The sequence below is a fragment of the Zea mays genome, chromosome 5, assembly GCF_902167145.1.
Source record: "Zea mays cultivar B73 chromosome 5, Zm-B73-REFERENCE-NAM-5.0, whole genome shotgun sequence".
NCBI classification, from domain to species: domain Eukaryota; kingdom Viridiplantae; phylum Streptophyta; class Magnoliopsida; order Poales; family Poaceae; genus Zea; species Zea mays.
In genome coordinates, this window is record NC_050100.1 from 10,473,409 (window position 1) to 10,496,781 (window position 23,373).

Consider the following 23,373-nt stretch of genomic DNA (forward strand, 5'->3'; position numbering starts at 1 on the left):
AGCTTAGTAATAACTGCTGCAGCAATCAGATTTTGTACCACCTTACACACATGAGTGGGGAAGTCCGTCCAAGGCCTATTGGGATCTGTTTTCTGCAGCCATGGCCAACGAGCTCTCAGAGCCCAACAGTGGCTCTTTAACTCACTAATCCCAAGACCACCCAGCTCCTTGGGATGGGTAACTTTAGGCCAAGCCAAGAGGCAATGACCACCACAGAACTCTTTCCTGCCCCTCCAGAGAAAGCCCTTCCTCAGTTTATCGATTGCTTTGATGGCCCATACAGGAAGGTCAAGTGCCAAAGCTGCATAAATCATCTTTGCCGTCATGACGAACTGCACACGAATAGCTCTACCAACCCTGGTCATAAGTTCAACTTTCCATCCTGGCAGAAGGCTGGCCACTCTATCAACAATGGCCTCAACCTGGTCCCTTGAGAGTTTCTTGGAAGACAAAGGCAAACCGAGGTAATTACATGAAAAATCTGAAATATTACATGGCAGCAAGTCCTATAAACAATTCACCTCTTAATAGTGCTTATTCTCCTGATGTAAAACAGGAAATTGTACATAATTGATGCCCGGCCAAGAGCAAATGCTATAGCAAATGGGGCAAAGGGAGGGGGCTCATAATCATCTTCTAACTACCATAAATCTGAGGTAATGTTACATGTTATTTTTTTCTCAAAAACGCAGGAGAGATGCATTTCATTAAAATAAGAAGGTGAGCCCCAAAATGGTATATAGGTGCCATTGCTATGCATTATAGTTATTTCCTCCCTTCTCTTCCAGCAAGAGAAGAACATATTTGCTGTCTTTAATCCACTGGATCTGAGAATGTGGTATCAATTTCTTTACATGCCATACCAATGGATAATTCTGAACCTGCCATGTAACATATGTCTCAAGCTCGTAAAGTATGAAGCAGAAACAGAAGGCTGATGTTTTTAATTATTTTTCTTTGGCAGAGGAACCGTGGATCAACCTGGGGTGGAGGCAATCTAAATAGCATGACATCATTTTCTTCAATACTGGGGGAATGGCTAAACCATATCCAGAATATTCTGGTTGGTGCTTCATGGATTGCTGCACAAATTTCAGAAGAAGCAGCGTCAGTTCTTGTACATTACAGGTTTTTATCTTGATCCCCCAGTCTCTAATTCCCATTTAATCTATTTACTGTGGTAAGTAGAGATTACAATGGATAATTTTTTATCCTTATGTGTGTTGACCTGGCATGCATACAATGTGACTATGTGAATGGGTTGGTAAGATCATTACTGGAGCGTCCCGATCCTTTGGGACTCAAATGTGAAACAATTACTAGTCCCAGGAGGCTAGTAAACACATTCCTTACTTCAAATAGTACAGAGTTTAGATAAATTTATTACAATACCGGGGTACAAGCTCGAGAGAGCCAAATAGAGAAGCGCAGTAGGAAAATATACTAGCCCAAGCCACAGGCAGAACTGGGTGCAGACACAGCCCTCTTAATCAAGCATAGCAGAAAAGAAGTCCTCGGCTGCTGAAAAACATAAATAAATCTGGGTGAATACACTAGGTATTCCGCAAGCCCACCCCGCTCCCGTAGAGAGAAAGAGACCTATGATGTACATGCTCAATTTGGTGGAGTTGATGTCACTCATCATTTTCTTAGAGAAAGGCAGTTGCTTGAAGGTTTTCCCATGGTCTTAAAAGTAACCAAAAACTCAACCACCACTGAGCTTCCCGCTCCCGTGGCCTTATTTTCTTTTTCAACACCCATTTAATCACACCTTTCCCTTGTCAAGAAACTTAGTGAAAAAGCTCTAATTGCCATACCATACCAGACTCGTCCATACCAGTGGACACGGACTATTCGAATAGGTTTCAACTCTGCGCAGAGGGGTACACTTTACCCACTAGCCCGGTTTATGCGATCTCACCGTCGCGAGACCCGAATGCCGGATCTCTTTCCTTGCTCGTACGTCCTAACCTTAACGGTTATCCGGAAGGAGTCAGGCCACCACCATGTCCAAACCGGACAAAACTTTCCCCCTCCTTATCCTCCCGGTGCTCCCCAGCCTTCTTAACCCTGGGGTTGGACCGCACGAGTTCGGATTGAGTGACTGCCCACACAGTCTCGAGTGGTTGTACGATAAAGGAGTACAGGTAGTGAAAATGACAAGCCGGTCCTTATATGAGGGGACAATCCTTCTGCTCACGCCTAAACCAGCTGAGCCAACACCTTAGGCCCTCCCCTAAACCAGGGAGTCCCTGATCATCCCACTCTCAAGGTGATGAGGGTGAGTACCCTTCATCGCATATCTTTTCAAAAAGAGGTTTTATTTGGAGAAGCACGTTGCCCTACTTCCAGATCCACATTTCGTAACCGGAAATAATATGTTAATGCGGGCCATCTCTCACTCACAATGCAATATTCCCCCATGATTCCCGGCCTAGGCAGTGGTAGAGAGAATAGGTAATTTATGCATCAAGGGAAGGATGGACTTGCCTTCGTTGAAGCTCTCTTGGCACAGAAGATCTACTTCCGGAAGTTCGGGCTCCGACCCTTCTTCCGGAGCTACGGGATCCGGATCTGCGGTTCCCGCTTCTTCTAGGAAACATACAGTAAAACAATACATCAACAGTAGTTCATCAATCATAGTGTGCCATTTTCTAACAACATTATTTTATGTGACCTTGGAAATCCTTTTTGATAATCTTTTGTGCATAAAATATTGAGAAAACTATTTAAATGGGAAAAAGGGTGAAAAAGAAAAGAGAATTCCTCTCTTCTGGGCTGGGGACACGATTTTTGGCCCACCCCGGGCGCGAGCGCGCGCTGAGGCGCTTTCGGCCCAGCGGCGGCCCACGAGCGAGGGGAAACGGCGCGGGCGCGAGGGTGACGGCGTCGCTTGAGGGCCCACTTGCCAGCGAGAGGGGGGGGGGAAAGAAACGGCGTTGCGGCCAGACGGCGGGCGAACCGGCCGAGCGCGGGGAAAAACCGGCCGCCGGGGAAGCTTGACGGCGGCTTGCCGCCGGTGGCCCGGTTCCTGGTCCAAGGGAGGGTGGTTTAGCACGGGCGGCAGTTGGTGATTCTCATGATAAGTTCAATTTGTCCAGAGGGGGTCGGGAGGGGGCTGCCCACGGGGAGGGGGCGGAGTTCCGCGGCGGGGATCGCCGCCGGTGGGCTCTGGGTGGGGAACGGGGGCTGGAAGGTGGTGCTTCGGGTTCGTGGCTACGCGAGGGAGCTGCTTGGCTCACTCAATTCCTTGCCGGACCAACAGAGAAGGAGAGGGAGGAGGAGGAAAGGACTCACCGGAGAGGAGGACGACGTCGGCGCTTTGCGAATTAGGCTCGGGGGAGGGGGGGAGAGGGATGGCCGCAGCTGGTGCGAGGAAGAAGGAGCTCGGGGTGAGCTTTTTATAGGCGCGCGGGAGAAGGGGGGGCGGTGGAGCTCCCTGACTCCGGCGAGCTTCCCAGTGCCGCCATAAATGGCGCACAGCGCCGCCGAGGGGATGCTACGGCGGGGCGGTACCGGCGAGGACGCTGGTCAAGGGGAGGAGGACGGAGCGGTGCCAAACTTCCCTGTGCGGCAGGATGGCAGAGGGGAGGACGGAGGCGACGGCCGGAGGTGACTTCGGCGAGGGGACGACGGACGAACGACGAAGCAACTGACTCGTGGGACCGCTTGGTTAGAGGGAGCGAGCGTGCGAGAGAGCTGGTGGCTGACGGGTGGGGACGCCTTGTCAGCGAGAGGGAGGGCGGGGTGTGGAGCGGTTGTCGCGCGCGCGGAAGCAGGCCGAAGATGGGCCGAATGCGGAGGAGGGCGGGCGCGTGGGAAGGGGGGGTTGCGGGTGTTGGGCCGAGATTTGGTCCAACAGGGAGAGGAGAGGGTTTTTCCCTTTTTCTTTTTACTTTTCAATTCCCATTTCCCATTTTGCCCCTTTTTATTTTGAACAAAATATTTTGTGAATACTCTAAGTGTTTAGAAAATAGAATCTAAGTGAGGTGCTTTGTGATCAAACAAAATGTATGCATATGATGAAAGAAAACTTAGTGGAGATCTTAGAATTAGAGGATGAAGGGAGGGGAAGAAGGTAGATTAGGGTTTCAAACCTAGATTAGGATTTTTGGGATGCTACAAACCTACCCCACTTAAAGGAATCTCGCCCTCGAGATTCAGACGGGGCTCAAGAAAAGGTAAGGGTATTCCTTCCTGAGAGAGTCCTCACTTTCCCAGGTGGCTTCCTCTTCTCCATCTCTGCTCCACTGAACCTTACAGAGTCTCACTTCCGAATTGCGGGTCCTTCTGACTGCTGAGTTGAGAATCTTCACTGGCTTTTCCCGGTACTGGAGATCTTTTTGAATCTGAATTGTCTCTGCCTCGATACGGGTTTCTGGTAATTTTAGGCATTTGCGGAGTTGAGACACATGGAACACATTGTGAATATCTGACATGGATTCTGGTAGCTCAAGACGGTATGCCACGGGTCCTATTCGGGAAATGACAGGGTAAGGACCGACGAAACGGGGTGCTAGTTTTCCTCTCATCTGGAACCTTTTGACACCACGCATTGGGGAAACCTTGAGATAAACAAAATCTCCTTCCTCAAATCTGAGTTCCCTTCGCCTATTGTCTGCGTAACTCTTCTATCGACTCTGAGCTTCAAGTAACCTTCTGCGGATCAAAGCAACTTTTTCTTCGGCTTCTTTAACAAAGTCGGGTCCTTCTAGTGTCCTTTCCCCTACATTGGACCACATTAGGGGAGTCTGACATTTTCTTCCATACAGTGCTTCGAATGGTGACATTTTGATGCTGGCCTGATGGCTGTTGTTGTACGAGAATTCGGCGTACAGCAAACTGGACTCCCAATCTCTGTCGAAGTCTAACACGCAGGCTCTGAGTAAATCTTCAAGGACCTTGTTGACTCTTTCGGTTTGACCATCTGACTGGGGGTGGTAAGCAGTGCTGAAATCTAGCTTGGTGCCCATTGCTTGCTGAAGGCCCTTCCAAAATTTTGAAGTGAACTGCGTTCCTCTATCTGATACTATCTTCCGTGGAATGCCATGTAGCCTGACTATCTCTTTAAGGTATATTCGGGCAAGGGCTGCTCCTCCAAAAGTGGTCTTTACTGGGACGAAATGGGCCACCTTGGTGAGACGATCGATTATTACCCATATGGAATCATTTCCTCTTTGTGATCTGGGCAGTCCGGTTACGAAATCTATGCCTATTTCTTCCCACTTCCATTCGGGTATTGGGAGGGGTTGAAGTAGGCCTGCAGGCTTCTGATGTTCGGCCTTTGTTCGCTGACAGGTGTCACATCGGGCCACATACTGTGCTATTTCCCTTTTCATCCCTTTCCACCAATATCTGGCCTTAAGGTCTAGGTACATCTTGGTGGTCCCTGGGTGGATAGAGTAAGCTGAGTTGTGGGCTTCATCGAGCAGGGTTTCTCGTGCTTCTCCCACTGGCACGCACAGGCGGTCCTTGAACCAGAGGGCTCCTTGCTTATCTGTCGTGAGGTCCGGAAGTTGCTCCTTTCGTGCTCTTTCCATAAGCTTGGTTGTTTCTGCGTCCAGGCGTTGGGCCTTGCATATGAGATCTTCTAGATTTGGCTTGACTTCCAGGCCACCGTTGTCTCCCTGTCCCAGACATGCATTTAGCTGAGCTGATTCTTTCTTCCAATCTTCCAGAAAGTTTGTTCCTTTAACCCCGAAAGGTTTTCGGCTAAGGGCGTCTGCTACTACGTTGGCCTTTCCGGGGTGGTAGTGGATTTCGAGGTCATAATCTTTGATCAATTCGAGCCACCTTCTTTGACGGAGGTTGAGGTCCGGTTGCGTGAAGATGTACTTTAGACTCTTGTGATCAGTGAAGATGTGGCATTTGTTCCCAATCAGATAATGCCTCCAAATTTTTAGGGCGTGCACTATGGCTACCAATTCCAGATCGTGGGTAGGGTAGTTCTGTTCATGCGGCTTGAGTAATCGGGATGCATAAGCAATGACTTTCTCATTTTGCATTAATACACACCCTAAGCCTTGCTTGGAAGCATCACAGAAGATGACAAAATCCTGGTGTATGTCTGGCAGAGTCAGGACTGGTGCAGTTGTAAGTTTCTCCTTGATGATTTGGAAACTTCCTTCACATTTGGGAGTCCATACAAACTTATTGTCCTTTTTGAGAAGTTCGGTCATGGGCTTTGCTATGCTGGAGAATCCCTTGATAAAGCGGCGATAATACCCTGCCATTCCCAGAAAGCTTCGTACTTCACTGACGTTGGATGGTTGCTTCCAATTTGAAACAGCTTCTACCTTAGATGAGTCCACTTCTATCCCTTCTGCAGTCAAGATATGCCCTAGGAAAGCTATCTTCTCTAACCAGAACTCACACTTGCTGAATTTAGCATAAAGTTGATGTGCTCTGAGTCTTCCGAGGACGGTTCGAAGGTGATGCTCATGGTCCTTGCGACTCTTGGAATAGATGAGGATGTCGTCGATAAAAACCACGACAAACTTATCCAATTCTTCCATAAATACCTTATTCATGAGGTTCATGAAAAAGGCGGGTGCGTTGGTTAGTCCAAATGGCATCACTGTGAATTCATATTGCCCGTATCTGGTGACGAATGCAGTTTTCTGAATGTCTGCCTCCTTAATCCTGAGTTGGTGATACCCTGACCTGAGGTCTATCTTGGAGAAGTATTTGGCCCCTTGCAATTGGTTGAAGAGGTCATCGATCCGAGGGAGAGGGTACTTATTCTTGATTGTAACTTTGTTCAAGGATCGATAATCAATACACATCCTCATACTCCCATCCTTTTTGGTAACGAAAAGAACGGGTGCTCCCCAGGGAGACGAACTGGGACGGATGTACCCTTTTTGTTGTAGTTTTGAAATCTGAAGTTTCAATTCTGCCAACTCAGTGGGGGCCATGCGGTATGGTCTCTTTGCGATGGGTGCGGTGCCGGGAATGAGATCTATATAAAACTCTACCCCTCTTTCTGGTGGCATCCCGGGCAACTCTTCTGGAAATACATCCTCAAACTCCTTGATTACAAACATGTTTTCTACTGCCAGATTAAACATCATTGGATCATTTGCGGGCGGTTGGGCTTGACAGGAAACTGCCTTTCCTTGGTGATCTATGAGAAGAACAGTCTTGCTTGCGCAGCTGATAACACCCTTGTGCTTAGCTAGCCAATCCATCCCTAGGATTACATCAATTCCTTGGGATGGCAAGATGGTTAAGTCTGCCAGGAACACTACTCCACTTAAAAGAATTCTGACTTGGGAACACCTGAGTTTGCACAGGAGGTCTGATCCCGGGGTCCGGGTGACCAAAGGGATAGCTAGGGGTGTAGAGGGTATGCCATGCTTCTCCACAAACTTAGCGGCTATAAATGAATGAGATGCTCCTGAATCAAAAAGCACAGAAGCGGGAGTAAATTCAACAAGGAACTCACCGAGCACTACTCCCGGGGCTTGCTGGGCTTCTTGAGCGTCGACGTGGTTGACCCGGGCCCTGTCCTGGTACTGAGTCCTGCTCTGCTGGCTATTGGAAGGAAGCGCCTTGGAGGTAGGTGCCGACGGAATCTTGGGGCCATTCACCGAGTTGGAGTAGGTTGGTCCCGGTGTCTTCAACTGAGGGCAGTTGTTCTTGAAGTGACTGGGGTCCCCGCAGTGCCAACAGGCGTTTGCTGGCGGCTGGTTGCTTGCAACGGAGGGTGCCTGATGGGAGCTCTGACTCTGCTGACTGTAGCGTGATGGAGAGGGTCCCGATTGCTTATTGAAGCTTGGACCCCTGGGTGGAAGCCCAAAGGGTCGAGCTCTCTGGTGACGTTCTTGCTGTTGCGCTCGGAGGACCTGGAATTTCCTCTTGATGTGCCCTTTTTCTTCCTCTTTTGCTCTTTCCACTTGAATAGCTTTGTTGGAGAGGTGAGAGAAGCTGTGGAAGTCTTGGCTGGCAAGAATGGTCTTAAGCTCGGGTCTTAATCCTCTCAGGAAACGGGCCATCTTTCTGGACTCGGTGCTGACATCCTCAGGCGCGTAGCGGGCCAGCTCTGTGAACTTGTGCACATACTCACTGACTGTTCTCCCGCCTTGAGTTAGCTCCCGGAACTCATCCTCCTTGAGTTGAACTATCCCCTGGGGTACGTGGTGCTCACGGAAGGCTGCTTCGAATTCTGCCCATGTAGCATCTCTGACGGCTTCACTAAAAGTGTCCCACCATGCTAAAGCCATTCCTGAAAGCTGATGAGCTGCCAGCTGAACACGCTGATTCTCAGGACAAGCGATGGCTTCCAACTTCCTCTTGATCGTGCGAAGCCAGTCATCTGCATCGAGGGGATTGCTGGACCCCGCGAACGTGGGCGGCTTGAGTCTCAAGAATTCTCCCATCCTGTCCTGGGGCCTTCCACCGCCTGGGCGCTGGTTTTCCAGACTTCGAGTGAGGACTTCAATGAGTCGGGTTTGATTGGCCAGAACTTGGGCTAGGTCTAGTGGTAGTTCGGGAGGTGCGGGGAGGTGGGTCTCACCCCCTTCTCCGCCAGCCTCTCCTTCAGCTCCTAGAGGAAGTCTTGCTCCAATCCCGGAGGCGGTAGGCGTGGTTCTATCCGAAGCCATCTGCCATGGGAAGAGAGTCACTATTATGCACATGCCATTTTTTTAACTAGTTATTTTATTCATTACATGAAGCCATTACATTACATAGCATACTGCTACCACAAGCTCATCACACACGAGTGCTACCTAGGGTACCCCCGAACTCTTTCTCTAAAGTGTCCCCAAATTCCTTGAGAAGGTCATCAAGGCTGGCCAGGGACATGTCCTCGGTGTCGGACTGGTTCCTAGGAGGGTTCTCTTCCTTCTCCTCAGTCTGACATCCTTGGCTTTTGGTCTTCTTGCGGATTTTTCTTGCGGGGGCGAGCTTCTTCAGTTTCTTGTCGTAGTCCAATTTGAGGGTGCGGTAAGCTTCACGGGTATTGGTCTCTTCGCCTTCAGCTATCGAGAGGCTCTCTTGAAGGGACGCTTTTTCTTCTGAAAGTTCCCTGACTTTTTGCTCCAGGCTTTCCACCCGGGAGGTTAGGGAGGTGCAGTGGAGGGCGAGGTCATCATATTGGTTATCAAGGGTATGAAGGTATCCAGCCATGTAGACAATGGTGGGATCATTCTCAATAGGATCTCCTCCTGATAGGGCCTAAAGTCTTTTCCTCCAGGTGGGGGTATTCTTGTTGCTGGGTGGAAAGTAGCGAAGGGGGGTTTCAATGATTACTTTGTTGTAGTTCTGACACAGTTGTCGGAGGGCTTTTCGGGCGACATTTTGGCAAGCATCTAGGAAATGGTCTCCGGTAAAAGTGACTTGGAAGGAATGTTGGTTTGGATAGCTTTGGCTTTCCCCCAGGTAGACTGCCATAGAGCATCTTATCATTCCGCCCTCGATATGCTCCGTCCAGACGTATTCCGGCTTCTTGCGGATTCCCATGCGGAGCGCACAGCTTCACAAGAGGCGTGGGAACCCTTCCACTTCTGAGCAGTAGGATGACTTAATGGCCAGAGAGTCTTCCATCTGGAATAGGAAAGGAAGGGTCTTGTTAAAACCGGGGAAGGGAAGAGAAAACTTTTCTTGAGGTAAGAGGTATTTTCTTTTTAGGGTAAGTTTTAGGGTCAGGGCTGCGACCTACGGCCAGTCCTATGGGCTTTGATACCACCTGAAGCGTCCCGATCCTTTGGGACTCAAATGTGAAACAATTACTAGTCCCAGGAGGCTAGTAAACACATTCCTTACTTCAAATAGTACAGAGTTTAGATAAATTTATTACAATACCGGGGTACAAGCTCGAGAGAGCCAAATAGAGAAGCGCAGTAGGAAAATATACTAGCCCAAGCCACAGGCAGAACTGGGTGCAGACACAACCCTCTTAATCAAGCATAGCAGAAAAAAAGTCCTCGGCTGCTGAAAAACATAAATAAATCTGGGTGAATACACTAGGTATTCCGCAAGCCCACCCCGCTCCCGTAGAGAGAAAGAGACCTATGATGTACATGCTCAATTTGGTGGAGTTGATGTCACTCATCATTTTCTTAGAGAAAGGCAGTTTCTTGAAGGTTTTCCCATGGTCTTAAAAGTAACCAAAAACTCAACCACCACTGAGCTTCCCGCTCCCGTGGCCTTATTTTCTTTTTCAACACCCATTTAATCACACCTTTCCCTTGTCAAGAAACTTAGTGAAAAAGCTCTAATTGCCATACCATACCAGACTCGTCCATACCAGTGGACACGGACTATTCGAATAGGTTTCAACTCTGCGCAGAGGGGTACACTTTACCCACTAGCCCGGTTTCTGCGATCTCACCGTCGCGAGACCCGAATGCCGGATCTCTTTCCTTGCTCGTACGTCCTAACCTTAACGGTTATCCGGAAGGAGTCAGGCCACCACCATGTCCAAACTGGACAAAACTTCCCCCCTCCTTATCCTCCCGGTGCTCCCCAGCCTTCTTAACCCTGGGGTTGGACCGCACGAGTTCGGATTGAGTGACTGCCCACACAGTCTCGAGTGGTTGTACGATAAAGGAGTACAGGTAGTGAAAATGACAAGCCGGTCCTTATATGAGGGGACAATCCTTCTGCTCACGCCTAAACCAGCTGAGCCAACACCTTAGGCCCTCCCCTAAACCAGGGAGTCCCTGATCATCCCACTCTCAAGGTGATGAGGGTGAGTACCCTTCATCGCATATCTTTTCAAAAAGAGGTTTTATTTGGAGAAGCACGTTGCCCTACTTCCAGATCCACATTTCGTAACCGGAAATAATATGTTAATGCGGGCCATCTCTCACTCACAATGCAATATTCTCCCATGATTCCTGGCCTAGGCAGTGGTAGAGAGAATAGGTAATTTATGCATCAAGGGAAGGATGGACTTGCCTTCGTTGAAGCTCTCTTGGCACAGAAGATCTAATTCCGGAAGTTCGGGCTCCGACCCTTCTTCCGGAGCTACGGGATCCGGATCTGCGGTTCCCGCTTCTTCTAGGAAACATATACAGTAAAACAATACATCAACAGTAGTTCATCAATCATAGTGTGCCATTTTCTAACAACATTATTTTATGTGACCTTGGAAATCCTTTTTGATAATCTTTTGTGCATAAAATATTGAGAAAACTATTTAAATGGGAAAAAGGGTGAAAAAGAAAAGAGAATTCCTCTCTTCTGGGCCGGGGACACGATTTTTGGCCCACCCCGGGCGCGAGCGCGCGCTGAGGCGCTTTCGGCCCAGCGGCGGCCCACGAGCGAGGGGAAACGGCGCGGCCGCGAGGGTGACGGCGTCGCTTGAGGGCCCACTTGCCAGCGAGAGGGGGGGGGGGAAGAAACGGCGTTGCGGCCAGACGGCGGGCGAACCGGCCGAGCGCGGGGAAAAACCGGCCGCCGAGGAAGCTTGACGGCGGCTTGCCGCCGGTGGCCCGGTTCCTGGTCCGAGGGAGGGTGGTTTAGCACGGGCGGCAGTTGGTGATTCTCATGGTAAGTTCAATTTGGCCAGAGGGGTCGGGAGGGGACTGCCCACGGGGAGGGGGCGGAGTTCCGCGGCGGGGATCGCCGCCGGTGGGCTCTGGGTGGGGAACGGGGGCTGGAAGGTGGTGCTTCGGGTTCGTGACTACGCGAGGGAGCTGCTTGGCTCACTCAATTCCTTGCCGGACCAACAGAGAAGGAGAGGGAGGAGGAGGAAAGGACTCACCGGAGAGGAGGACGACGCCGGCGCTTTGCGAATTGGGCTCGGGGGAGGGGGGGAGAGGGATGGCCGCAGCTGGTGCGAGGAAGAAGGAGCTCAGGGCGAGCTTTTTATAGGCGCGCGGGGGAAGGGGGGGCGGTGGAGCTCCCTGACTCCGGCGAGCTTCCCAGTGCCGCCATAAATGGCGCACAGCGCCGCCGAGGGGACGCTACGGTGGGGCGGTACCGGCGAGGACGCTGGTCAAGGGGAGGAGGACGGAGCGGTGCCAAACTTCCCTGTGTGGCAGGATGGCAGAGGGGAGGACGGAGGCGACGGCCGGAGGTGACTTCGGCGAGGGGACGGCGGACGGACGACGAAGCAACTGACTCGTGGGGCCGCTTGGTCAGAGGGAGCGAGCGTGCGAGAGAGCGGGTGGCTGACGGGTGGGGACGCCTTGTCGGCGAGAGGGAGGGCGGGGTGTGGAGCGGCTGTCGCGCATGCGGAAGCAGGCCGAAGATGGGCCGAATGCGGAGGAGGGCGGGCGCGTGGGAAGGGGGGGTTGCGGGTGTTGGGCCGAGATTTGGTCCAACAGGGAGAGGAGAGGGTTTTTCCGTTTTTCTTTTTACTTTTCAATTCCCATTTCCCATTTTGCCCCTTTTTCTTTTGAACAAAATATTTTGTGAATACTCTAAGTGTTTAGAAAATAGAATCTAAGTGAGGTGCTTTGTGATCAAACAAAATGTATGCATATGATGAAAGAAAACTTAGTGGAGATCTTAGAATTAGAGGATGAAGGGAGGGGAAGAAGGTAGATTAGGGTTTCAAACCTAGATTAGGATTTTTGGGATGCTACAATTACTATGTGTGGCATGATTAACCCCACGGCTGTGTCTGCATGGCATGGTTACCCCCACAAGGCTGTGAAACATTGTAGATCCTTGTCCTAATGTTCATAGAGTACTCTGAGTAACTGAAAACCTATGGCTTACTTTGTTTGATTGTTTTTGCACTCTAGATTTTGTAAGCAATGTAGTTTATTAGTTAGGCATTTCAAAGTTCCAGGTAACTCGTAATGCCAAATTCAATTTCAGTAGAACCTACAGTGTTCCAAAGTTTGGCCCCTACCAGAACGTAGCCTGCAGTTAAATGACAATCCTTTTGGTGTATTTTGAGATGAATAATCCTTTGGGTGTCATCTGAGGATCCTGTGTGATCTCTATAGCTTTGTCGCTTTGTCTTTGTAGCATCTGAATGATTTTTCCCCTTCTTTGTTTCTGCAGTGATGGATGGGACCGCACAACCCAGTTGGTTTCACTTGCTTGTTTATTGCTTGATCCCTATTATCGAACTTTCAGTGGATTCCAGGTAAACAGTTTGCAGTAGACTTCTGTTCTGGTCCTTTTTGGACCTTTGTTTTCTCTTCTTAATATAATGATGCACACGTATCCTGCCTGTTTGAGAGAAAAAACTTGCAGTAGACTTATGGTAGAAAAATAATTATTCTCGCATTTGTGATTCCATGATAACTTTTAGTTTGTTTGGATGTTCCACTCAACATATGGTTATTCAATTGTCTATGTATGTCACCGAAATGAAAAAATAGTGCTGGAGTTTATTTCCCTTCTTTCTTGTGTTGATGTGCATCGTGCTTGTATTTCATACTGTATCAGTCTGCCTTGGAATGTTTTACATATTCTTGTTGGGTCGTGCTTGATGCTTGATATTGGCTCTTAATTTTATGCTTCAGTAATGCCATCAGCTTATTGCCTTTCTTATTGCTGATAACACACTTCACCACTGGTTTAGGCTCTTGTTGAAAAGGATTGGTTAGCATTTGGTCATCCATTTGCAGAGAGAATGGGAGTTCCAACAGTATCTGAGAATGGGGGGTCACAGTATGAGCTACTAAGGCAACCTTCGCTCGGAAATTTAAGCAGTTCCCCGAGTAGGAACACTTTAGGGCGGCCAGGGCCATCCTCTAATTCTTCAGTGCAATCCCAGACATCAAACAACACTTCACCAATATTGTTACAGGTAGGTTGACAATGGTGTTTTCTTTTTCCTTTATCTGCTTCAGTACTCTAATAATTCTTATCCTTTTTCGAAAAGGCAGGAGGTCTGCCAAGATATATTGATAAGAAGAATAACAAGAGGTCTAAGTCAATACAGTGACCGAAGCACTAGGCAAAGGTCCAACCTAAAGAGAAATAAACAGGAATAAAAAACAGACCCCACTAAATAGATGTTAAGGGGTAACTAGGTGCTCGGCCCCTGCCAAATTCCAGGCTGCTGCCTCACTCTTGATTTTGGCAATGATTTGTTGGCAGTTCGAGAATCTGCGATCAAAGATTCTCACATTTCGTTCTCGCCAAATCTCCCAGTTTACAAGGATCAATAGTGATCTAATGCCTTTTCTATTGCATCCCGGCAAAAAAGCCATTTTTTCCCACCAATGCCCCAGCGAGGGGGTCGCCCCCAGCTAGACGGCTTCAGGCCCTCAACAGCTACCCAAACAACAACTTCCTCCCAAATTCTTTTGATGAAACGACATTCCACAAAAAGGTGAAGCCCCGATTCCAGGGCAGCACGACACAAGACGCAAGTTGGTTCATGGGGCCAATTCCTGGCGGCTAATCGATCTGTTGTCCAAATGCGATTTTGAATTGCTAACCAGCTGAAAAACTTGCATTTTGGAGGCGCCCAATTCTTCCAGATGATGAGGTCATAATTTGTGTGAACAGAGCCCAAAAATTGGGCCTGATATGCCGATTTGACTGTGTAGCGGTGATCCGCAGTGAAATTCCAGGTGATGGCATCATCACGTTCTGGGTGAAACTAGATCTTTTGGACTTCAGACCAAAGAATGCAGAACTCATGAATGTGGTGGGGAGTAATCGGTCTGTCGAACAGCGAAGAATAGTATCTTCTGATGTGTTGATAGCTAATTTGTCATTCTGAACTTCTGATTCAATGATCACAACTTGTGACCTTGTGTTACTTCATTGTCTGAAGACATGCTTCTCTGTTTTTTGGATTGTTCATATTTTAGGCATGTTTGAAGGCTTCTCAACTTTTAGGTTTGGGTTCCAGAACGAACCAAGCCCTTAAGAATTTTTTTAAGAAATTAGGAGTACATCAGTTTATTCAGTTAGTACCGAGCAGCATGTTAATCACTAATCCTCTACAAGATTACCAATGGAGAACAACTGTTTTGGATATATCCATGTTTTCTTAATTAGAGTCTTTTAATATGGTTTATAATACGGTGTATTATTTTTCAGTGGCTTGATTGTATCTCACAGTTGTTACGTCTGTACCCATCTGCATTTCAGTTTTCATCTGTAAGCCTTCTTTTCCTCCACAATTAGAAGGGTCAGCTAGAAGTCCCATTAAATACTCATAATCTTTAAAGTGATTTTTTTGCAGAAATTCCTAGTTGATTTTATGGATTGTGTGCTATCGTGTCGCTTTGGGAACTTCTTGTGCAATAGGTATGCATTTGTACCCTTATTTGTGATCTGAGCTAATGTATCTTTCTAACACCCACTTTGGAATTGAAACAGCAATAAATTATTGAATCATGTCAATCCTCAGTAAGGAGACATGAGTCCACGTTCAAATTACGTTTCTGGTGCCAGTGTTTCCAATCATGCCATGATATTATGTGTTCTTTACTTGATTAGGGAAAACTGATAAGCAGCATGTTGTCCTGATGGCCTCACCACCACAAATTCTCTCTCTCTCCCATGTATACACATACTACCGTATAGCCCATGCTAACGCTATGATTCTGGGGAGAGAGAGGGGAGGTGTCGTCAGCGGTGGCACGAGGGGGGGGGCAGGGACGTGGGGGGAGGGGGAGGCTCTGGGCAGTGGGGTCGCGGAGGTGGGGGGAGGGGGAGGGGGAGGGGGAGGGATGATCTAAATAATATTGTCCATTGAATTTGAGTAAGGGATAGGAGGTTATGGTTTTGATGGTGTTAGAATATAATATAAGTGAATTGTCCATCTCCTCCCATCAACTTAAGCCTTTGAGTTGGATTGGTTGGTGCATACAACTTAATATGGTATCAAAGCCCTCTTGAGTTTGAATCCTGGTTAGCACAACTAAATAAAATAATTGTTGTTCGCTCTTATATTCCACGTCAGAGACCCAAAAGAGGCTCGACGTGAGAAGAGTGCTAGAATATAATGTAAGTGAATTGTTCACCTCCTCCCATCAGCTTAAGCTTTTGGTTGGATTGGTTGGTGCATGCAACCTAATAGATGGTGTGTTAAGTCTGGGTGCAATTTGTTTAGTTGGTTTAATGGAGGTTATAGGTGTGGAGGTGATTTGGTTGGGTTGATTTTTGCAAAGTTTAAACTGGTGGATTATATAGTGGTATATATAATTTCTATTCGCTGCCCAACTTAACAAATTTAAGTTATTCATGATATTTGTAAGTCATTTTAAGTCATTTCAGGTTAGATGATATTTTTAAAGTCATTTTAAGTAATACATATTATGTATGTACGTATATTGAACTTAAGTAGCAATGTATTTTGCATGGACCTATTTGGATAGGGTTATTTGACATAAATTTGAATGATAAAACGGTGGCTCTCTTGAGCTTGGTATTGCTTGTCCTATTTTGGCAAATATAGTGTTGTATCCTAGTTTTTTTTACAAAGGGGAACACCCCCTATTTCATTACGAAATAGACAGAAACATAGTTCATACATGACCGTTAAGGCCACCAGAAAACGAAAAGCCGACAAAACGCACGCAACTATCAGCTAAAGAAAACATAACACGGGGAAAGCCTTCCACCGAGGAGTTTCAGACCATCTAACATATTTGCCCAAAAGCAGAGAACAAAGAGCCACACCGAAAGTGACAAGAGCATGACATCGCAAACTAAGAACTTAAACAAGTTTACGAACAGAGCACCCACATGAATACAGCTCCCAGCACGGTTAAACCAAAAGGACATACTAACATACAAACTTCATTGAATGCGTCTATCAACCGACTTCCATCCATGAGCTTTTCTGAAAATTTCACTTGTTGTCTTTCGAATTCTGAGGTTTCCTTGCTCCACCAGTTTTTTCCTTCTCTTTCTGTCGAATTGTCCAAGCGTCAATCCAGAAACAACATGAGAAGATCACATTAGTCGGATCATCAATCAAATTATCATTAAAACAACAATCATTTTGAGAGCGCCAAATCGCCTAGATGACTGCGCCACAACCGAAAAGGACCAGATTTTTTCAGTTTTGCTAAAACTGTTAATCCAAGGTCCAAAGAGATTTTCAACATCACTGGGAATAGAATTCAAGTTAAGGGTTGTTTGAATTATTCTCCAAATAAACCTAGCAACAGAGCATTGGAAGAAAAGATGATTTATAGACTCTGGTAGTCCACAAAAAACACAATTAAGATTCCACTTCCAGTTTCTTTTGCTCAGATTGTCTTTTGTTAAAATCTTATTGTGGAAAACATTACAATGTTGTATCTAAACAATGTTTCTCAAAACCATGATATTTTGGAGCTGCTAAAACTATGGTATTGTCATGACAATTACAAAGTATAGTATTGTAAAACCATGGTTTTGAAAAACATTGTTGACAAACAGGCCCTTCGGGTTAGAGTGGAGTTTTTAAATACTCTAAAAATACTATGATAACTACTAAACCATGGTATTCAAAACAAAGTTTTTTACATGGTACCCAAACATCTCTTGGCAAAAAAATAGCATAGTATTCTTCAATACCATGGTTTTATCTCAAAACTCCAAAAATACTCTATTTCCAAACAGGATTTCCTCCCTCATGGATCCCCTCCAATTCACTTGTCACCAAACTAGCCTTTTGAATAGCAAGGGATTTTCTCCCCCATAGATCCTCTCCGATTCCCTTGTCATCGAACTGTGGGTGGTAATAGATCATGATCCAAATGTTTATTCACAAATTGCTAGGGCCCTAAATCATTTTTAGTTTAAAAATCGATAGAAATATGATCCGATCCTAACTCGATCCGATCCTTACTTTTTACAGTGTAAAATTTAGAGCTCATTGTCACCCCTACATTGAACCAGTCTTTAGTGTTTTAGTGTTTTTGAGGGAGTTAGCCCAAGTATCTAGTTGATGCTGCAAAAGGAGACAATTGCATATTTAGGACTTCAAACATCGCGCTTCGCAATAATGCCATCCAAAACATTTGTTTCGTAAAAATAGGACTACAAACATGTTCTAATTGATTATACTACCATTTGCCATATATTCTTTCTTTTATAATTTCTTTCCACGTATTTTGAATCTGAGACAAAATTATCCTTCTGTATGAGAATGTGTGGGAGAGAGATGTGGTCTCTAACTCTCTGGTGTTCAGTCGGAGGTTAAGCCCTCTATAATGTTTCCCTCAGGATCTCTGTTCTGAGTTGGTGTGTGTAGTGTTGGACAGCAACTAGTCGCTGTAATTTGGAGTGTGTTTCCGTTGGTGTTGGGGGTTTCTGGATTGGTCTCTTGACTTCCCATTTGTAGTCTGTTTTACTTAATGAAATGACACGTATAGAGAAAAAATAGCTTTTAATTATTTTTTCACCTGTACACCTGGATCATATTTATTGTATAATATTCTTCATCTAATTTTTGGTTTGAAATGGAAGTGAACGAGAAAGGGAGCAATCTGGTGTCACAATCTCCTGTCGTTGCATGTGGTCACATTTGGCTAATCTGAGAGCTTCTGGCGGCAGCTTCCATGAGCACTATAATCCATAATGGTGCACTATTGCCCCCTGCTGCAGCACTTGTCCCAACACTCTGGCCCTAGTTTTTTTTTGAGGTGGACATGCCCCATTGAGTCACAAGCCATGTGATTGGTTACCTGCACCATTTGATCCTGAGCTATTGTATGCATTGACTTTATGCAAGCACCTGTTTGGTTACCTGTATGTGACAGACGTGAGCTGCACGAGTAGATACAAAATAATTTATTTTACTGCTATTTTTCTATATCCGCCGGTACGCCCGAAATCTGCGTATGCGGCTGGCCAGGCTCGCGCCTGCCCGGCTTCGCACAGCCGGCCAACCAATCAGCCCAAAGGTGTGATCTTGAATCCCAGTGGCATGCTATGAATAAAAAATATGCAGATACAACGAAGGTAATTATTTATAGCATTGCATTTTATTTATTTTGTTGTGACCATTTTATTGTGGTACACAAGGCCATATATTATTTGTTAAATTTGGTAGTTGTTTAGAAACTTCTATTAAACAAGATTGAAGGACAAAGCAAATTCTTGGTTGAAGCTTAACTAACATAGGAGAGAACTATTATAACATTCAGTTCAAAATGGCCTATGTGTATCAGATATGCCTTATATTTTTCCTTTTTACCATGGAATGGACATGCAAAGGATATTGCTAAGTGGAGGGCAAAAGATATCAAATTGAAATTGGAATCTATGAAACAATACCTGCAGAGGGAGAAACGTATTAATAGTATAGCTCTAGTCACAGCCCGAAGTGCTCAAAGGGAGAATGCTGCAACTCCGCGGGTGACACGGGCGGCGACTCCGCCACCACCACAACACCCGCCGCTTCCTCCTTCCTCCAGCCTCGCCGTCGCCAGAGCAGACAGCCGGGAGTCCGTGCAGATGCGAGGATGGCGGCAGCGGGGCCATGGCCGCGGGACCTCGCCCCCCGCGTCCCCTGCTTGGCTTGGCCGCCGCGCTTGGAACCAGATCCGGTGGCGCGCATGCTCCGTGGGCTGTGGGCCACGCCAGCGTCGAAGCTGCCTCTGTTCGTGGGGCATGGAGTTGGCCGCTGCCGGTGGCCCAAGTCGGGGCGGTCGGTGGCCGCAGCAGATTGGCCTTGGGGCGGCAGTCAGATCTGGAGGTCCGGTGGCCGGATTTGCCGTCCCTGAGGCCGATGCTGGTTGTGGAGCGCCGGCGGGCGAGCTCCCCATGGTGGTGCGGCAGTGAGGAGCGGAGGAGGTGAGGTGTGCTGTGGCCTCTTTGTGGGTACGGCGAGGCCGACCGTCGGATCTGGCTCCCCGGTGGTGGTGTGTGGCAACAACAAGTGGGCAGCAGTGGCCCCGGCGGTAGCTGCGGGGTTTGTGCGTCAGGGCGGCGGTGGCGGAGGTAGCTTGCTTTTGTCCCGGGGCCCTCGCTTGGCATTGTGTTGGGGTTTTCTTTGGCAAAAGCCTTGACGACGGTGACGCCCCTGGGCGTCGCTTCCCCTGGTGAGGGCGTCGTGCTTCTCAGCGCTGTCTTCCATGGGCGAAAGCCCCGTCCATTTCGGACCGACGGCGGTGGCGTCCCCGACGTCACTCCCTTCCTGAAGGCGTCGCTACTGCTGGCGGGGGCAGAACAGAGGATCAAGGTTTTGGAAGTCTCGCTGGTGAAGAATCGGAGCTGTCTCGAGTGGGGTGTCTCGTGGCTTGGCCCGGATGCACCGGCGGACCATTTTTGCGAATCATTCTGCCCCTTCCGCACAAGAGAAGGGTGCAGATGGCCAGATGCTCCGTGTGCACAGCTTGGAAGTCAGTTTGTTGGTTTGAAGGCAAATTTTGATGCTTTTGACCGGCTGTCAATACATGATTACTATTTGGACCGGAGTAGTTGATCATGAACCAGCCGTGTCAGTACACGCTTGGCAGTTGCCAATGGATTTTTTCAGTAGTTGGCACCTCCAGGTGACCAGGTCGGCATCAATAGCAAAAGAATGCTGAGAAACAACTCAATGATGCATATTTGACGAGTATTTACAAATTCCTTGATTCAATAGGTTTTCACTGTCTGGGTCCTCCGAATCTGCATCAACAGAATAACCTGGAAAGCAAATTAAGGATGCGTACCTGATATGCATCGGAGGATGTTTTTTTTTTTGTTCCAATGGTATTATAAGCTTCTGTGAGGGAATTCCAGCGTTCTTTGTTAGTTAGCAATTTGTAGGAACCACCGGGATAGAAATCAATCCCTTTGTATAGTTTGGCAAGCCATTCATACTATAAGCAAAATAAAGCGAAACATGGAAGACGGTAGTAGTTTGTTACTCTTTTTCTGATAGTACAGTGTTCGACTTGTAACTCTTAGCTTTAGTCTAAACTATAATTTCGTGACATCCAAACAATAAAATTGTATTTACATCTCATTTCAATACTATGGTTGATTTGATATTGGACCAATTCAATTTCATGCCCTCTAATATCGACATCCAAACGGAGCATGCGTTATTTCTGATCCGTACAAAGTTTGTCCACAACATATCATGTAAAATAAGAAATTTACATTATAGATAACGCTGTTTCCAAAGTTTAGAATATGAGATGAGATAGAGTAATTGTTGGAGACAGCCTAAAGGCTAGTGCACTCCATCTCCTCTTGCCTCTATCATGTCAGCTATCGACTCCACTCTCGGCCCTACTGTTTTAGTGCAAAGCATGCACCAGTCTATAGCATTAACCCAGGGGCATATCAGCTTTTGTATTTCAGAATTAAGTAATTTTCGCATATTTGTTGCAACGCTTAGAAATCACACGACATACTATATTTTTTTTGAAAATTACAATGTGTATAATAATTAAAAATAAAAGTACATGATAGTTTTAAAATGTACATAAAACTAATCATAGTCCTCGATCTCATCCTCTTCTTTCCATTCCACTTTCGGTTCCTCTTATTTGTCATTGACCAAACCAAGCTCTTTTTCAACCATATTTATGGCCTTGACATGGGTATGCCTTTCAGTTGGATCCATATCAATGGTTGATTGGCCCTTTAACATATTCCATTGCTTGAAAACTTAGCCTTCAGTAATACATCTCACAAGTTATGTATTTCAAATGCTTCACTTTGTTGACCCGCTTGATAGGAGGTTTCAACCTAGGAGCTAAAAAACTTAGATTATTATTAGTTTTGTTATAATAATCCATATGCGATCCAATATGCCCTTAGTATATTACGCCCTCCATTTTTAAAAATTGGCATGTTTTTTCTAAATCAAACTTGCCTATTCTTGATCAAGTTTATATAAAATGCATAAATATCTATAACATCAAGTAAGACCATATAAAATATTTTTATAGTGTATCTATTTCATACTTTAGATTTTAATATGCTTTACCCTTTCTAAAATAAATGCATATCTAACTTTCGAAGGATTTAAACCTTTTTATAGTTTGATCAAATATCAGACTAAGCATGGAATGTAATTTCATATTAAACCCGTTTGAAGATATATATGTTGATATTATTTTCTATGATCCCAGTCAAACTAAAAAAACTCTGACTCTTTGGGAATGAGATGTGTGTTTATTTTTAAGACGGAGGGAGTATCTCCTTTGTTTTAAATTTAGGATGTTTTGGTGTTGTAGGTCAAGCTTGTTTAATTCTGATCAAATTCATAGAAATATTCTAGCATATCTACTAAATGCGCTACCAAAATCAAAGTATTATTTTTGTATGATCCCTGTGTAAGGATATAATCAATTGATGGGATACAAACTTACTACAGGTACTCTACTGTACACTAGCAGTGCCAATGTCAGGCGGAATCGGCAAAGGTTGCCTTTCATGTACGGCGGTGCGCATGAGCATGGTCACGAGGTGCCGAGCCATGTTCGTGAAGGGACGAAGCCTCCTTCCTCCTGGCCCCGATCGAATGGGGATGATGGGGGTGCCGGCGTTCTCTTTCACTCTCACGGCTCATTCTCATGGCGTGCTCCACCTTGGAGTTGGCCCTCCTCGTGCGCAGGGACTGCCGAAGCCTGTCCTTCCTCCTCTCCCGCGCCGACGACGACGAGTCCCATTTGGACCTGGCCGCTACGGCGCGCCCACGGTGGCCACTGTAATCGGAGGAGGAGGACGGCGACGACGAGCCACTGTAGCCATAGCTTCTCGTGCTGAGATCCCCCGCCTCGATGTCGCCGGGCTGGCGCCGGCCGCGGTACACTCGCTCGGTGTCTCGCACCTTGCGCCAGAGGTGGCAGAGCACGCGGCAGCAGCCCCAGAAGGGCATGCACACCACCTTGCAGGAGTTCTTGGCCAAACACTTGACGACGCCTATCTTGCATAGGATATAACAGGCGTAGAGCACTGCTCGGAGTTGGTGGAGGGGGGTTACAACTTGAGAACACATGCATTTTTTAGAAAGATATATATAGAGAGAGAGAGAGGAAAGAACGCATGCGTCGTCCTGTTCCTCTCACACAACTCCATTATGGAAAATGTAGGGGTGTTGGCGACTCACCGACGAGGACGAGTATGACAGCCAAGAAGAACTTGAACAGTCTTGTGATGCAGAGATACTCGATGAAGCAGAGCAAGTCCCATGCCCCCGAGCAAACGCGCCTTCGCCAGAAAGCAGAGTAAAACGAGATCAGTTCAGTGGTGCCTAGAAAAAAAAAAAGCTTAAGGAGCGCGCAGGGGCAGGCAGACGACGGTGTAGTGGTACACCGCTCTTAGTTGTCTCGAGACGAACGAACGTACGTACTCGCAGGCGACACCGTTGAACGGCGACGAGACGAAGTCCCCGACGAGCGAGCCGACGCCATTGACCGCCGTGCCGATGACAGAGCCCATCGGACGGACCCAGAGCAACTGCCTGTTTCGTCGATAACACAAACCGACTAGCGACTAGCAGGTCAGAACAACGCTCTATCTGGGGGCGAGGGATCCTTGATTGCGCGTTTGGGAGTCCCAAGT

General features: G+C 47.1%; 3 protein-coding genes across 3 annotated transcripts; 1 reads left to right on the plus strand and 2 right to left on the minus strand.

Moving 5' to 3' along the window:
- The first annotated feature begins 324 nt into the window (after positions 1 to 324).
- On the plus strand, positions 325 to 18,445 carry LOC103627995 (phosphatidylinositol-3-phosphatase myotubularin-2). The gene is made up of 6 exons (XM_035958868.1): positions 325 to 464; positions 12,967 to 13,051; positions 13,493 to 13,720; positions 14,968 to 15,027; positions 15,113 to 15,177; positions 18,334 to 18,445. Exons 1-6 carry the CDS (start codon positions 325 to 327, stop codon positions 18,443 to 18,445), a joined length of 690 nt encoding a protein of 229 aa, XP_035814761.1.
- LOC100278275 (uncharacterized) lies at positions 16,352 to 20,724 on the minus strand. Its single transcript, NM_001328672.2, has 2 exons — positions 19,144 to 20,724; positions 16,352 to 16,786 (listed from the first exon to the last, which is right to left on the minus strand). The coding sequence occupies exon 1, from the start codon at positions 19,843 to 19,845 to the stop codon at positions 19,177 to 19,179; it is 669 nt and encodes a 222-aa protein (NP_001315601.1). The 5' UTR covers positions 19,846 to 20,724; the 3' UTR covers positions 16,352 to 16,786; positions 19,144 to 19,176.
- Positions 20,725 to 22,105: 1,381 nt separating this feature from the next.
- LOC103625930 (uncharacterized) lies at positions 22,106 to 23,038 on the minus strand. Its single transcript, XM_020537609.2, has 2 exons — positions 22,919 to 23,038; positions 22,106 to 22,764 (listed from the first exon to the last, which is right to left on the minus strand). Exon 2 carries the CDS (start codon positions 22,685 to 22,687, stop codon positions 22,241 to 22,243), a length of 447 nt encoding a protein of 148 aa, XP_020393198.1. The 5' UTR covers positions 22,688 to 22,764; positions 22,919 to 23,038; the 3' UTR covers positions 22,106 to 22,240.
- Between the last annotated feature and the right edge of the window lie 335 nt (positions 23,039 to 23,373).

Coding starts and splice junctions, on each gene's coding strand:
- LOC103627995 (XM_035958868.1), top strand. CDS start 325: ATGACGAACTGCACACGAATAGCTCTACCAACCCTGGTCATAAGTTCA. Junction 13,052..13,492: donor GAACTTTCAGTGGATTCCAG/GTAAACAGTTTG, acceptor CCACTGGTTTAG/GCTCTTGTTGAAAAGGATTG. Junction 15,178..18,333: donor GGGAACTTCTTGTGCAATAG/GTATGCATTTGT, acceptor TTGAAATGGAAG/TGAACGAGAAAGGGAGCAAT.
- LOC100278275 (NM_001328672.2), bottom strand. CDS start 19,845: ATGCCAAGCGAGGGCCCCGGGACAAAAGCAAGCTACCTCCGCCACCGC.
- LOC103625930 (XM_020537609.2), bottom strand. CDS start 22,687: ATGCCCTTCTGGGGCTGCTGCCGCGTGCTCTGCCACCTCTGGCGCAAG.